General features: G+C 41.8%; 1 protein-coding gene across 5 annotated transcripts in view; it reads left to right on the top strand.

Annotated features, from left to right (window-relative positions):
• ZBTB46 (zinc finger and BTB domain containing 46) overlaps nucleotides 1-16815 on the top strand; it is a 71862-nt gene that overhangs the window by 51595 nt on the left and 3452 nt on the right. For all 5 annotated transcript variants that reach the window (XM_075276919.1, XM_075276918.1, XM_075276921.1 and 2 more), the window contains 3 exons: nucleotides 38-981; nucleotides 10709-10990; nucleotides 14992-15167. In XM_075276919.1, the coding sequence (XP_075133020.1) occupies nucleotides 72-981; nucleotides 10709-10990; nucleotides 14992-15167 (1368 nt within the window). In that variant the 5' untranslated portion in view covers nucleotides 38-71. The remainder of the gene's footprint in view (nucleotides 1-37; nucleotides 982-10708; nucleotides 10991-14991; nucleotides 15168-16815) is intronic.

The raw sequence follows: 16815 nt of genomic DNA, 5'->3' as shown, positions 1-16815 counted from the left end.
GATTGCTGATAAATTAATTTCTACTCTGCTTTAACAGTTTTGTGGGGACCGTAAACCAAAGACGTCCACAAATGAATAACCGTAAAGAGGATATGGAGATCCCGTCCCACTACAGGCAGCTTCTGAATGAGCTCAATGAACAGCGGCAACATGGAATCCTCTGTGACGTCTGCATCATTGTGGAGGGGAAAATCTTTAAGGCGCACAAAAACGTCCTACTGGGCAGCAGTCGATACTTCAAGACCCTCTACTGTCAGGTACAGAAGACGTCTGAACAGACCACAGTCACTCAACTAGACATTGTCACAGCCCAGGGCTTCAAGGCCATCATAGACTTTATGTACTCTGCTCACTTGGCACTGACCAGTAAAAATGTCATTGAGGTGATGTCTGCGGCCAGTTACCTCCAGATGACAGACATTGTCCAGGCCTGCCACAGCTTTATCAAGGCCGCTTTGGATATAAGCATCAAATCGGAGACTTCTGATGAACTTGTAGACTATGATATGGGTGCCCCTTCCAGCAGTGCTGAAGCCCTGCTATCTGCTGTGGTGGCAGGGCGTAGTATCTCGCCGTGGCTCGCAAGGAGAACAAGTCCAGCCAATTCTTCTGGAGACTCTGCCATTGCTAGCTGTCATGAAGGTGGTAGCAGTTATGGCAAGGAGGATGCTGAACAAAAAGTGGACAGCCAAGATGAGGTGTCTTCTGTATGGCCTGGAGACGTGTGCTATGGACCAATGCGGATCAAGGAGGAGCAGGTCTCCCCGTCTCATTATATAGGCGCCAACAAAGGGGATCCTGGAAACCTGTATGTGGAACAAGGAGATGGCTGGCAACATTCAGGTCGCAGGAAGAACCGCAAGAATAAAGAGACTGTTAGACACATCACACAGCAGATGGTGGAGAACTGCAGAACAGGGTCCCCGGAGCCATCCTTCATCTCCAGCACACAGTGGCAGTACAGCAACCAGGACAATTCAAGTAAGTTTTTGTACATTCCCATATGCATATATAACCAATCCCATTTATTCTCTGTACATCTGTATTCTTTGTTGCCGCTCCTTCAGTTAAAATAATAGTAAAATAATTCAGCTGGAATTTTGGTTTCTGAGAAAGCTTGGTGACAACTGGTATGGTTTACAGGGGTTGATGTCCAGCTTCTCCTAAGAAAAGATAATCATTGGTGGTCTAAGTAAATACAACAAACTGCTTTACCATGTACAGCTGCCTTTATGGATGAGCTGCTGTGATTCTGCAGACTGTGTGATTATGACCCAAGTCTATGAATAATTGAATATTTTACCCAGATTACGATTAATGATGGATTATTTTAGGACACTCCCTTCTTGCAGGCTGCTACATTCCCTATTTATATACCTTGCATTCCATTGAATTATGGTTATTCATGTATCGGCAGTACTGATTGGATAGCACACAGTGAGTGACGTATCATTTAACGAAGGACAGTTTGTGACAGGATGGCACAGGTGCAAAATTATTCAAATAAGCAATGTCGGTAAAGTCACAATTGAATTTTTTTTTTTTTAATTTTTTTTTTTTTATTCCTCAGATCTACAATGATGCTAAAAAGACCATCCTTATAAACAGTTTGACACTTTGGACTTTTTTTCCCACTGCGGTGTTTACCGTACAGGAAAAATATTTTTATAGATTTGTAGAGCGGGAGTTTTCTGACACAGGGATACCTAATGTGTCTGTTTCACAGTATTTAAGTACTTTTATATGTGTTGTAGAGAAAGGGGGGGTGATTTGATCTTTTAATTAATTTTTTTTACTTTTTAAAACTTTTTTTTTTTTTGTTTGTTGCTGCATATGTTAGACCCCCCAGGGGTCTTGAACTCCAGTGGGTCTGATCACTAATGCAATGCATGATAAGGCTAATGCATTGCAAAATACCGGCGCTTCTATCGCATGCTACCTCCGGGTGCCGGTGTTTCTATTGCAACTTACTCCGGGTGCCGGTGATGACAGGAAATGGTGCCTCGGTCAGCTTTGACGGAGGCGTCTGAGGGATTAATGTGCCCCCAATTGGTGTGGGTGCTGAGTGTCTACTATATAAAACAGTAGACACCCGGCGGCTATGGCAGCTGCTGGGCGGCCGCCATAGTTAAACGCCTGGCATCTGCCATACTAGTACGGTGGATGTTGGGAAGGGTTTAAATCAGTTAGCGGAAATTCATGATTCGATTTAAATTCCTTGTCCGGTTTTGACAACAAGAGAAAAATCAGCTTCAAATTCCTGAAGCAGAAACTTTGCTTGACAAATTCAGTGTCAAATTCCTACTTGAGAACAGCCCATAACAATGATGTGTTACAAGACAGTTCTGACACACTGTAACAAACCCGCACCTATATAAGCAGCCAATTACCTGATTAACATAGTCAGTCCATATATTAACATTGACTGCAAAACAAAATCTTGCAACGGAGAGGAATTAAAACACAAAGAATGTTACAGTTTCATATCCAAGTAGTATATTGTAAATATGAAATGACCAGAAATAGTTAGTGCTCTTGTTAGCTGTTATATTTCATTATAGGAGCATTTCTGATCATATTCGCTCATTCATGTCTGTTCTATTTCTTGTTGCCTAGTTATCTGGTTATGTTGTCTTTGCCAGGCAGCCACTCATTAGTGACTGTTACTAAGTATTTCTGGACACTGTCAGTATCCGCCTGTGGACGGCACACAGCGATCAGCCCCCAGGTCACAGCGACCTTGCAGCTCTCGGCCTACTGGTTTCCATGGAGATCCAGAAGCCTTGGCTGGGTGTTCAGCTTCAAATGTTACAAGACATATCCACAGGGCTAGTTAGCAAAGTTCCTCTCTGGGATCTTGTTAGGATAATTCACTGAAATCCTAGGATTATACTGTTAACCAGGGCTGTGCAGGGTTTAAAGGATGGACAGGAAGACTGAACGATTGGGTGTCCTCTACGCTTGCCACACATCTCCCGACCTCCCTCACCCTCATTATACCAAACAAAGCAGAGTAAATGAGACATACATGTCTGGAGACTTATCTGTCCCCAATTACTGCCAGTCAAGATGCTCTGCTCCAATCCCTAATCCCTTTACATATGCGCCTCTCTGTCCGCGAAGGCTTATTAGTGATTTTCTGGTGATTGGCGTGCTGCCTTAACAAGTCTTGTCTCACTTCACCAAGACTAGAGAAGGACACTTACCTTGGTTGGACAAAAACAGCAAGTACCGTAACTAGAATCAGAAAAGACAATTCTTGGGAAATGCTTTTCTGATTCTCTTTTGTCCTTGTCTATGGCCCCTGCATGGACCACTTTGTTTTCTGTTGTGGATTCTTGTTATAAGCTGACAGCAATGGTGCATGCACCTTCCTTTAGGGATGCTTTAAGTTATGCGTTGCATTCTGCCCCAAGAAACCCACTTATTTAATAGCATATTGCCTATAGTGGGCATCTTTTATTTTTGAGTACTGTTACCCTTCTTGAGTGGGGGGCTGGAACATGCCCACCCCTTAGCATACCATTTACATTACAATACATATGCTCTGGTTACACATACAGTAGAGACAACCCATGTTACTGCTGCAGTGGGGGTCCATTCTATTCTGGTATCAACCCCCTCCATATTTATACATGATGAGAAGCAGCACAGGGATGTAATTTCTATGGGTACCACCATGTACAAGGTAGTGAAAAATGCATTAGCTGTCTGTCCCTAGTGACTAGTGCTGGTGTCAAGCCGCAACTGAAAAGGGCGTTTATTTGCTATGGACCCCCCCCCCCCCCCCCCCGACTTCTATTCTGTACACTGTGAAATTGCATCACAATCAAGTTAAGTTGCTCTTTAGGAATATTATTTGCTTCTAATAATCCAAAATTTCATTCATGAATTTTCTTTAGGGTCTCTTCCCTGCCACCCCTTATGGAATATATAATCTAGCAGCCCCCTCCACATTCCACATCATGTTGCATTGCATTCACGGCTTAGCAACAGTAAACTTAAGTCAGAGACCCTACTGACCCAAGCTCCACCCCATGGACCTTTCACGAAGTAGACACACCCCTCAGACCTGTTTACACTTAAAGCTCCCTCAAAAATAAGGGGAATGAGTAGAGTCAAGACTGTAAATAGAATATAGTATGGACTGACGTTCTCAATACCAGAGGGAGAAAGGGGCTGCTGTGCCTTTAACAAGGAAGGATACAATTTCTCCTGGGACTTTAGACCCTTTTTAGAAAATCATTAAAAAGTCATTGAGTTGGAGGCTGAGCCTATTAAATCTAGTTAGATTAGAGGAGCTGTCTGGCCTAAGGCTTTTTACGTTTCACTACCTCCAGCAAATCCTCCCGGCAACTGGTTTGTTGAGAGCAATTATCCGGTGTGTGGGAGGTGGGAGCCGATGTGACTCGTCCAGTGGTGTTGGGGTGGAGTTCCTGTTTGTTTTTTTTCTTGGTTTCTGGTAATTACTTTGTATTATTTTTTTTTTTATTTTTTTTAAACTGTTGGCTCGGCTTCCTTTCTGTTGCCTTCTTAAAGTTCAGGGACGTTCAGAGAGGAAAGAGGCCCTAATAGAGGAGAACATAACTGGGGCCCTTCTCCCCATGATGGATTGGGGGTAGAGGATTACTGGTGGGTTAGATAACAATGGTCTGGAAGTAACTTCACATCATGCATGGCCTTCATATCACCTTACCGTGGGTCAGGTGGTGCATGTGGCTATCACCTACATATGATGTTGAAACCAGAGCCATAAAATCGGAACATCTTCAGGGACATTATGGCCTTGTAGCCCAACTTGTCTGAAAGCGTGTCCCGAATCTGAACCCTAACACTATCAGCAAAGGAACTACCCTCAATTTCATTTGTCACCATGTTCTGGGGTGAGCAAGGGCCATGGCACCACACCTGTCTGTAAGGTTGTGGGCAACTGATGCTAGAGGATTGTGTGTGTGTATATATATATATATATATATAATATATATATATATATATATATATATATAATATATATATATATTACAAAAATATTTATTAGAACTCGAACAAGCAAAATAAAACCTCTCAAAAAAATTATAACCTTATAACAAATAAGAGCAATACACACAGAAGCTGTCAAAAGTAGCTAAGAACTATAACAGTCATACATAACCAAATTAGACCCAATCCTTTCTTAATCTTCCAAACTCCCTCAGTGTCCGACCCAGATTTCTTACATTTCAGTTTTGTATATGGTGTAAATGTTCCCCGACCATTACACTTGGGCCTCTGTGGATTGGAAAGCCTGTCATTTAAGGATTTAGTCTCAGCATTGTGAAGTACAATTGCAAATGGATGGCCAAATTCAATTGTTTTTTTGTTTTTACTACTTTTATACTAGCCTTTTGTACATGCGGTTTTAGTGGAGTTTATGCTGGATTCACTCCAGCGCCCATCTAAGTTTTCAGATTTCTGTCTTCTGCCGGCAGAAGATGGAAACCTGGCAGACCGTGAGCGCCGGTGAGCGTTTTATGCTCTCTGTGGCGAAACATTTTTTCTTAACCGGACACAAAGTCCTGCATGTCCGACTCTGTGTCCGTTTAAAAAAAAAAAAACTGTTTTGCTGTGGAGAGCACAAAATGCTCACCCGTGCTCACTGCCTCATTCAGTATTAACTGCACCCACCTGTATCATGTGAATGTACCCTTGCTATGTAGGAAGCATTTGGACGTGTTGCATTTTAATCCTTCCCATCCTGTGTGTACGCTGGATAATAGTGATGCAAAAGGTGTTTGATAGCTGCTTATCCAGTTGGTGAACAGTTGTTAGGTAGCGTAAAGCATTTCTACAGATTCACTCCCCCCACAACGTTTGTAAATGGAATAATCAGACAAATAAATGTTCAGCTCCAGTTTATTGGTCGTTGGAGAGTTGTTTTTAATTTAATATATGCATTTCAGACTATTCTGCCCTCATTCCCTATAGACCATCTCCTGCTTTATTCACAGTCAGATGTAGGGACTTTGAGGGTTTAATTCTGTTTTCGTATCCCCACCCTACATTCCTATTTCCCCAGGCTCCAGAACTACCCTCCCCATGTCTCTCCTCACCTCCCCTTCTTCTCCCTATGGTAACAGCAGTGTCTGCTTCAACTGCTTTAACCCTTCCACACCCCTTTTGTTACACACCTGAGAAGCACTTTTATGATATTCCAGAATAGTATTCCTATTCACCCTCTCCCTTTCCCATTGCAATATCCTGGGTCAGTATTGGATCACTCTGCATGTAAAACTCCATGTATTGGTATATGAAACCTGGGTCGTGTTAGCTCGGTCAATCGTCATACGTGGTTAAAGGCATGGCCCAGTATGGGAATGTTTCCAAGAACCTGTCTGGAACTGTGGGCACTGCAGTCGAATACATATGTAGCTGTATACTGTGGACTGGCTTTCAGCTGTCAGGGGATCCTGAGAGTTGTAGTTTTTTAACGTTGGGAACGCCACAGGTTAGAGACCACTGTCAAAAAGATTAATGGAAATTGCAATCTGATAGGTTATAATGGTTACACAGCTCAATTGGTCGCTCAGGTTCAACATACATGAATTGTTGGATTGCAAATCCAAAGACCAAGTGATCATACCACAGCATTTGTTATAGAGGCATTAGTTATATGATGTGGCGGATCTGCTATGAAGGTAAGATCTGACACAATCTGGATTCACAGACTGAGATTCACCTACCTGGAGAGAATACCCCACCCCAAACACAGACAGACCCTGAGCCGGTACAGACTGAGCGCCCACAGCCTGGAGATCTGGAGACTGGGCTACACAGGCAGACGTACAAGCCACGGGAGAACAGACTGTGCCAGCACTGTGACCAGGGGGCCCTAGAAGACTAGGCCCGCTTCCTGCTACACTGCACCAAATACTCAGCTGTGAGGGCCGTCTACTTCCGAAGACTCTTTGCCCAAATCCCAGACTTCACATTTGCAGATGAGAAGAGGAGACTCCACATTCTACTAGGAGAAGAGGAGACCACTGTGTCAATCTCTGCCCAATACGTATTCAGCTGTCACCAACTTAGAGGAAGACTGTTTTACCATAAATCACCCACCCCACCCCCCCACTTTACTAGCTTTGGCAATGCCAAATATCTATTCGGACATGCCAATAAGCTTGTTTGATTCTTGACTGAGTCTGCTCCAACCTCTCCCACCCCCAGATAATATACTTAAGATAACAAGATCAAACCAACTGAACCTCTCCCTTCTTCACTCCAGTCTGAGCTGAGCTGGTGAGTTATTGGTGCCAAGGGCTGATAGCAGGTTGGTAACCAGGGCGCAGGTCTTTAGTGTGTACCCAAGCATAATGACCAACCCCTCCCCTTCCCCCAGATACCTAGCGTAATGATCACACTGTGGGAGAAGATCTTATCTGAAGACTAGGGTGGATCTGCCAGATCCCGGATATTTAGCTTGTACCAGCTCTGAGCTCTGCATTGTTACAAATTCTCTATTATGTAGCCACAAACAGCTACCATCACTTTGCCTATGAGGGTTACCACATTGCTTTATGTAGTCCGTAAAAAAAAATGGCCAGCTGCCCTTCCATTTGTGAAGAACCAGGAAGATCAGGATGAACATGCTGTGAAAATTCAGTTCTTCTTGCGGTTTGTGATTATCTATTGGTACGAGTCTGTGTTCTAGGGCACACTTCTGGTTAGGTTCATGCTTAGCTGGCTATCTAAACCATAGCACATTTCCCACCACCCCAGGGCCTTTGCTTTAAGGTACGGGCCGTACAGCAGCACCGATCCTACAAAGATAAACATCAACCCCACATTCCTGACCCTGAGAAATCCTCCCTTCCCACAGACTCAACAACTCCCATTTCATTCTTACCCCCCCACCCCTCTCTCCAGTACTCCCACATACTGTTCTCACATTCCCCACTGGAGCACAGAATGCCCTCTGCTAAATCATCTTTCACCTGCTCATCTCTCCCCTCTTTTATTTTTTTTGCTATGGGTTATTTACGATCTCTTTTAATCAGATGTTTGTGTTTGATCCTATTCTGGAAAAGCTGGATGAGCATTTCCTGTCTGAACGGCCCTCTGTTGCACAGATGAGGACTTGTATCCCAGCACAGGTTTGCCATTATAGAATCTAGAAAAGCTAAGGGTGGGAGGAAACGTACAGTCAGAAGCTTGTGCTCTTACCCGGTCATCCTCCTGCTTCGTATGTTCACCTCCTGTTATTTGAATATGACAGATCTGATGCAAATTTCTAGATGGAGCTAGACAGTAAGACCTCTATGTGAAAGGTCACAGGTCATGTATGGAACTACCATTGTCTATAACCACCACCTTCTTCTGTACCCTGTGTCTAAGACTGCTCATGTGCTTGTTACATAATCCTGTGCCCCTGCATTAGGGTTGGGCAGTAACTTGCATTAATTTGCTACCACTATTAATCCTAATTTTGAATTTCATCAGAAATGTGAAATTGCTGCTAGCTCTGCCCAGGTGTCTGATATATGCCATGCAGGCTCTGTCCTCCTTCCACAAGCTATAATCAACGTTTTCTTCATTGTAGACAGTAGTTGGGTGGTAGGAAGAGGAAGCTTGCATCAAATATATCTGCCTCTTTCTTCCTTTGCCAGCTCAGGAACTTTTTAAGTTTATTTAAGCAAAAAACGTTAAAATCGAGAATTTTATACCCCTTCTCTAATCTCTCGGCTGCTGTACCCCAACTCTAAACTTAATCTTTAGCCCTTTCTGTCTCTGTTCTTCATTTGTATCATCCCCTGGCTCCCTCTTCTTCCATGCACCACATCTACCCCCCATCCCCTGTTGGCTTCTCCCAGTAACCACCATTGTGACCTCATATACTGAAACCTGTTTGTTTAGAAGCGCACAGTGATGTGGCACTCCCCAACTCCTCCACCCCCTTGGTAAATCCGGTTAATCCCTAATTGCCCCCTTTTCTTTACTGTGAAGTCGCTCACACCCAGTGTCTCCAGTTCTTTCCCAGCGCTTACCTTTACACTGGAGGTACATGTGCAGTTTTTCTACCTCCTACATTATTGAGAGATCTCTATCTATCTGTGTATCTATGTGTGTGTTTATGTTATATAATCCATTTATTTATTACACTTGTACTGACTTCCTGAACCCTTAGGGGGTAACTCCCATCTCCAGTTATAATTGTCCTAAGCCCCAAATCCCCAGATGCCTATTAAATTGTTCTTCAAAAAAATTCTTAAATGCTACTTGGCTGTAATGTACATTTATATGTAGAGTTTTATTATTTGTTGTATCATTTTACTATCACTTTTTATTTGTTTGTGTTACTTTTGTAATTGTACATTGAGTTTGTGTTATATCTGATTCTGGGAAAGCAGGATGAGAATTTGTACAGAGGTTTTCACTGTTTTTCCTGTGCGAGTACGTTGTAATTGCAAATTCCTTTAGTCCAGCATTTGCTAATCCACAAAATGTAACATTTTGCTAATTCTCCATTAAACTGTCCATTAAGTCATGTGCAGGAAACCAGACCCGAAGTGGCAGAGACTGCTGATGGTGTCCTTGTCGTCTAACATCAATTTTATATCTATTTTTTTGATTCTATGTTTGGAATATGTTACTCCACTGTCTACCAATTCACATTAAGGCTGGATTATAGACTTTATGATGTCATTTTAGTATTGTGAATTTGTGTTTTATATACAGTGGAACGTCTTTGAGATGACTACCCAGAATTGCATTTAAAAAGTTGTATTCTATGGGGCTGCTCTTTTGGAAAGGTTTCACTGTATCCATTTGTCAAATCTATTCCTGACCCCATGCCTTACCAATCAGTTCATCTGTTACAAGGAGCCCATTGGAGGTTGGGAAGAAGGCTTGCTATTTTCAATCTAAAGGCAACACAAGGAAGAGCCTCCCCCTTGTTCCCTAACGCTGCCGTGTATCATGTACCTCCAGCTTACTGCTTTAATGGGCTCGGACTGTTCTATAATTCATGGCTGAACTAATCTGACCAGAGCTATCTCCGGTTAACTGTTGCTTTCCTGACCATGAAATAGGCTAGGTTCTCTTCATTCTCGTAAGCTTTGCATCTGTCTACTTCACATTTTGCTTCCTTTCCTTCTTCACCTGTTATAGCTGAACCTATGTTGCGTCAAAGTTGGGTTTAATGAAATGACACTATTTAGGACAAGGGTGATACAGTACTTATATACACAGCACACATTCAGATCTGCCGAAATGGTCGTGAATTAAACATCTGATCAATTAGGAATCTTCTTCACCTCCAATTCCGGTAACCAGAACAAGCACTGACTATGTTGGTGCAATCCCATGGCCTAAAAAGAGGTGGGAAAGCCAGATAAGCCTCTGTTGCCCTAGGACCACTGAACAAATGGGGGCCTGTAAGGATAACAAAATTAACCTAGGTGGGTTAGCCTCTTACAGCCATGGTTCCTTCTAATTCAGTCTATGTGCCCCTCTCCCACCTTGAGTAGGAAAAATGGTGATCAGAAAGCTTATTTTTCTGTATTACCAGCCATATTGGTTGGACAACACCTTTAAATTTAATGCATTCTAGAATGTGGTACTTCTGTTTTTTTTAGGTTATTTGTACAGAGCATGGTGCCTTATTCCTTTTATGTTTTGACCATTTTAATTTCACCTTGTCATTTTTTTTTTTTTTTTTTGTGTGTGTGTATAGGTGATGATGTGACTGTCATAGAGCCAGGCAGCTCTGACAGCCGGGAGGAACGTGTAGACTTGTACTCGCAAGGGGAAGAGTCCTTACAAGGCGGGGAACCCAATTACTTACCTCACACGCTGGGTCTGGAGAAAGATGACAATCAACAGGTCACCAGTGTATCCAACCTGCGCAGCGCCCTACTGAGCAAAAACAGCCTTCTATCCCTCAAGGCTGACGTCCTGGGGGAAGAGAGTTCTCTGCTTTTTGAATACCTGCCCAAAGGTACCCACTCGCTCTCTCGTAAGTTCCTCTCTTCTTTGTCTGTGCTTGTTGTCTTTTACTGTACCAGTGATGTGAAGGCCAAGCCTCTAAGTGTTGCCAATTACAGGGGGTTCAACCACTTGGACTATCCTATCTAGTATTAGCAGGTCAGTGGGAGACCTTCTTAAGGCATAGCCCCTTTAAATGTAGACCTGTCAATAACATACAGAGCCAGCAAGATGCCAATAGTGTAGGACCTTTCTGCAAGATCAATTTTTTTGGGGATTAAAATAACTTGTGAACATAACCAAAGATTGTGATGGTGTTGCCAATGCCACCATCCAAACCAACCTAATCAGGTTAAAAATGGATCACCACAGAGAGTCCTGTCTTAAGTCTATGGGCATCTTAAGGTTTTCAGGCTAAAATATTTGAGGGAATTGTCAGCAAAAGTTTTGCAGAATTTTCCTAACCAGACACTTTATTGATATGCTATATGAAAGGGCTTGGTTTAGAAAAACACTACTGTCTTATTCCACAAACAGTGCTACATGGTGTGATATAGCAGCCATTTACTACAGTTTAGCTGAGTGCAATGTCCATTACATAATCCATGGACATGTCAACACAAAAAGTTGCCACAACACTATCTCTAATAACATTACTGCTAAAGTCCTTCTGTATGTAAAAATACATGAACATGAGGTTCTTGGTAACATTTTGATTAAACTGTCTAAGCCCATCTAATAAAATAGCTTCTCATAATGAAGGACTTCTAGTTATGAGGCCTCCATTGGTTAATACATTTTGCTTCCATTGATGATTCTTGTGGCGGTTGGAAAGAGAAAGAGAAGGAAAACCAAGTGCAGAAATGAACATGGACCTGGTCATGAGTTGGTTAAACACTGAACATTCAGGTTGTTCTGTATGACGTTCCATTTGTCATTATGGACTTGGTTTTTCTTTGTAATCTTTATTAATGTGTGTCAAGTAATTGAATTGCTGCACTATAAAGTTTGTTTCCCCTCCCATCACTTTACTTTGTGGTTCGCCCCTACACCACCCAGGTTTTACTGCCCTCCTGCTTTGATTTTGGCCTCTCCCCCACTGATTGTTTTTTACGAATGATCATAAACAATCTAAAACAATTACGAGTTTTTATGCAGTTGGGATAAAATGGTTAACATGCGTGTTTTTTGGCTCCTGGTTTCTGACAGCTTCCTTTCTGCTTTTCAGATTTTAGCAGGTGGGATATTAAATAAGACCCAAGGCACTAAAAGTTTCACACCTCAGCATTGTTACTAGTTTTTTGGGGAGTTTTTGTTGGTGGCCAAAATTGTTGGTCTAAAAATGGCTGCCAATATGCATATATCTCATTTCTGTAAATGAATACACAACATTTCATGTATAAAAATGATTTCCCCTAAAATCTAGAATTCCCCTTATTGGACTGGAACAAAGAACTTACAAGACTAATATATAGTTCACATTGTGGCATATACGTGTAAACGTGGCGCTTATTATGGCCCCCCTATTGCAAGCAGAGCCTGGTTGGATGCAAGAAAATAGTGCATAGTGCCCCCTCCTGGCTATACTCAGGAATGTAGTGTACAGTCATTATCAAACCCCCCCCCCCTCCCCTCCAACACACACACACACACACACACACACACACACTCACACACACTCACACACTCCCAACCCAGTCAGCATGTAGGGCAGTGTGCATAGTGGCCCTGAGGTTGCATCTTGCATTGCAGATATCTTGTCCAGTTATGAGGACACTGTTTAGCACAGCCGTTGTGTGTGATGTCAGACATGGCAGTGGGCATAAGGAGAGAGAAGGAGAGGATGATGTATTACTGGAAGGATCCAAGATCATGAGTATTAAAGGGCCAGTCAATTTCCATGGGCCAGGTCTTCTCAGCAGTATAGTACAACATCCTACTAATATTATAAATGTGAAAGTTTGTGTGTTTGGATGTTTGTGAGTTTGGATGTTTGTTCCTCAATCACGCTAAAACGCCTGGACGGATTTGCGTGCAATTTTCCACAAACATAGTTTTCCCTTAGGATTGAGTCACAGGCTACTTTTGGTGCTACTAAACAACATGGCTTCCTAGCAGGAGACTCACAAAAGCAGGACTCCTAGCCCCAGCTATAGACTCACACACACTGCCTGGCATTTCCTGCCTCAACCTGCCTGCACACTCCTTACTGTCTCCTCAGGAGTAGCCCTCACTCTACTCACTCACATTTACATATAGCTTTCCACTATACATACACAATACAACACATCACATTGTAATTACATGTATCTCCTATCACTGCTATATACAGTACCTGATACATATATACTCCTGTACACAGGCTGTATATACTATATAATTACATGTATCTCCTATCACTGCTATATACAGTGCCTGATACATATATACTCCTGTACACAGGCTGTATATACTATATAATTACATGTATTACCTATCACTGCTATATACAGTGCCTGATACATATATACTCCTGTACACAGGCTGTATATACTATATAATTACATGTATTACCTATCACTGCTATATACAGTGCCTGATACATATATACTCCTGTACACAGGCTGTATATACTATATAATTACATGTATCTCCTATCACTGCTATATACAGTACCTGATACATATATACTCCTGTACACAGACTGTATATACTATATATTACATGTATTACCTATCACTGCTATATACAGTGCCTGATACATATATACTCCTGTACACAGGCTGTATATACTATATAATTACATGTATCTCCTATCACTGCTATATACAGTACCTGATACATATATACTCCTGTACACAGGCTGTATATACTATATAATTACATGTATTACCTATCACTGCTATATACAGTACCTGATACATATATACTCCTGTACACAGGCTGTATATACTATATAATTACATGTATCTCCTATCACTGCTATATACAGTGCCTGATACATATATACTCCTGTACACAGGCTGTATATACTATATAATTACATGTATTACCTATCACTGCTATATACAGTACCTGATACATATATACTCCTGTACACAGGCTGTATATACTATATAATTACATGTATCTCCTATCACTGCTATATACAGTGCCTGATACATATATACTCCTGTACACAGGCTGTATATACTATATATTACATGTATTACCTATCACTGCTATATACAGTGCCTGATACATATATACTCCTGTACACAGGCTGTATATACTATATAATTACATGTATTACCTATCACTGCTATATACAGTGCCTGATACATATATACTCCTGTACACAGGCTGTATATACTATATAATTACATGTATTACCTATCACTGCTATATACAGTACCTGATACATATATACCCCTGTACACAGGCTGTATATACTATATAATTACATGTATCTCCTATCACTGCTATATACAGTACCTGATACATATATACCCCTGTACACAGACTGTATATACTATATAATTACATGTATTACCTATCACTGCTATATACAGTGCCTGATACATATATACTCCTGTACACAGGCTGTATATACTATATAATTACATGTATCTCCTATCACTGCTATATACAGTACCTGATACATATATACTCCAGTACACAGGCTGTATATACTATATAATTACATGTATCTCCTATCACTGCTATATACAGTACCTGATACATATATACTCCTGTACACAAACTGTATATACTATATATTACATGTATCTCCTATCACTGCTATATACAGTGCCTGATACATATATATACTCCTGTACACAGGCTGTATAACACATCACATGGTCTGTATCACAACATACACAATATAACACATCAAATCACATTTGCTAGCCCACCAAACTTTTTAAAGCACTTTTACAGTTTCACACGTCTGTGTCTGCCCAATACTCAACTCACCGCAGACGAAGTCGCGGGTAAAAGCTAGTATTGTATAAATCTAAGATGAATTAGTTTTGCTTGTAAATATTTAGTTGCTCTTCTCATCTTCTGCAGTGAATGAGTTCACAGTTATCCGGAAGAAGTTCAAGTGTCCATACTGCAGCTTCTCCGCCATGCACCAATGCATCCTGAAGAGACACATGCGTTCACACACAGGGGAGCGGCCATATCCCTGTGAGATCTGCGGCAAAAAATTTACACGGAGGGAACACATGAAACGCCACACACTGGTAAGTTATAGAACCGAGTGACACAAATATAGTTGTGTTCAATGTGTAAAGAGTAGCTATTTCTATACATAGGAGGCAGTATTCTAGAAGTTATAGTCTTGTACATAAGGGGCAGTATTATAGAAGTTATATTGCTGTGTGCAGGACACATTATTCTTGCACATAATGTGTCCATGGAAGGCAGCATTATAGTTCCATAGCATTTTATCCCCAAAGCTGGCCAAAAATACCAATCGGCTAATGTGAATAGCTTCCCCCTTCCCTGCCCAGGTGTAAAGGAATAGAGGGATCTGGATGTTGAATTTCAACAGGTCTACTTCTGTTATTCTCTGGGAGATGAGCTGCTGCCAGAGGTGTTGGACAGCAGTTTACTCTCTGTTGAGAAAACATGCACACTCGGCTGGGCATGAATGTGTTGGGCCAAGCATTAGGCTGACAGGTGTCTAATGTATATTTTGCCTTACAGGAGCTCCCCTGGAGTGAGAGGAATAATATTAATGTGGATCTAGGGTGTGCTTATTTTATACATGTACACAATGCAGGAAAGCAAACCCTGCAGCTCCTGACATGATTGAGATGTCTAAGGGGTCACTAGTTTTAGTTGTATAAACAGTCCAGTCTTGGAATTTGAGGAGGGTAACCAGTGTTACGTTAGAAGCACAAGATTTGACTTCTATACCTTACAGCCTGCAGCAACCAAACTGTATTACATGCTAAACCTACCAGAGAGGGAGATACTTTGATCATGGCTGTTGAGAAATCTCCTTTAACATACACCTATACACTATTGCACATGGTTTCAGAGTACAGGCCTCTTTGCATTACACTGAGGGCACATGTTGCTTCCTTATCTAGAATTTATGATCTAACATGGAGGTGTATACATCTCCCTGGTTACTCTGGAGACCATGCATATCCACCCACATTACATTGTGGATGGTGCATCACAAATAATATAGGATCCTTTCTAGGTCATTGTGTCTTTGAAGCTATGTGGTTTCTTATTGTAAGACAGACCATTCATGTGTCACACACTCCCCCTTACATTACAGAGCAGTAGTGCTGAGCTGGTTGCTGGAATGGTCTGACCATTTCCTCCTCCCTGACCTAAAACCTGCAGTGTCCAAGGGCTGGAAATAGGTCAGTGCTGGGCGGCTGCTTCCTGTATAGCATATGGGTCACATGGAGGCAGTCTCATATCCTGAGCCCTCCAGGGGGCTCTGCTGCTCACGCACAATACAGGAAATGCTGCCCAGCGCCATTTTTAGTCCCTGCCTGCCATTTGCCATGCACCCCTAGCATGTGTCCTGAACAGAATCTACCTGTATTTCTCAGCATTTAGTTAATTGACAAAAATAATCTAATAACCCTTCTATTTTTGAAAGTGTTCTTACTGTGCAAAGGCTTTAGGCAGGAATGCTGTTCAGTATTGACTGTAAGTCTTAGTTCTGAGTATGAATACTGTTCTGAATGTGACCTAATATCACCATTCTGGTACTAAACAAGTTTTTCATATACACGTAGTTTGATTCTTCAGATTTATGGTTAAGGGGTTTTCCAACCCACAATGAATTTTTGATGTGGATGATCTATCCACAGGGTAGGTAATCCTTATTTTATGTGTGGGCTCAACACCCGGTTTGAAGAC

Source organism: Leptodactylus fuscus, chromosome 6 (genome assembly GCF_031893055.1).
Source record: "Leptodactylus fuscus isolate aLepFus1 chromosome 6, aLepFus1.hap2, whole genome shotgun sequence".
Classification (NCBI taxonomy): domain Eukaryota; kingdom Metazoa; phylum Chordata; class Amphibia; order Anura; family Leptodactylidae; genus Leptodactylus; species Leptodactylus fuscus.
Note: the sequence above shows the minus strand (reverse complement) of the source record. Positions and strands in the feature narration are given on the sequence as shown.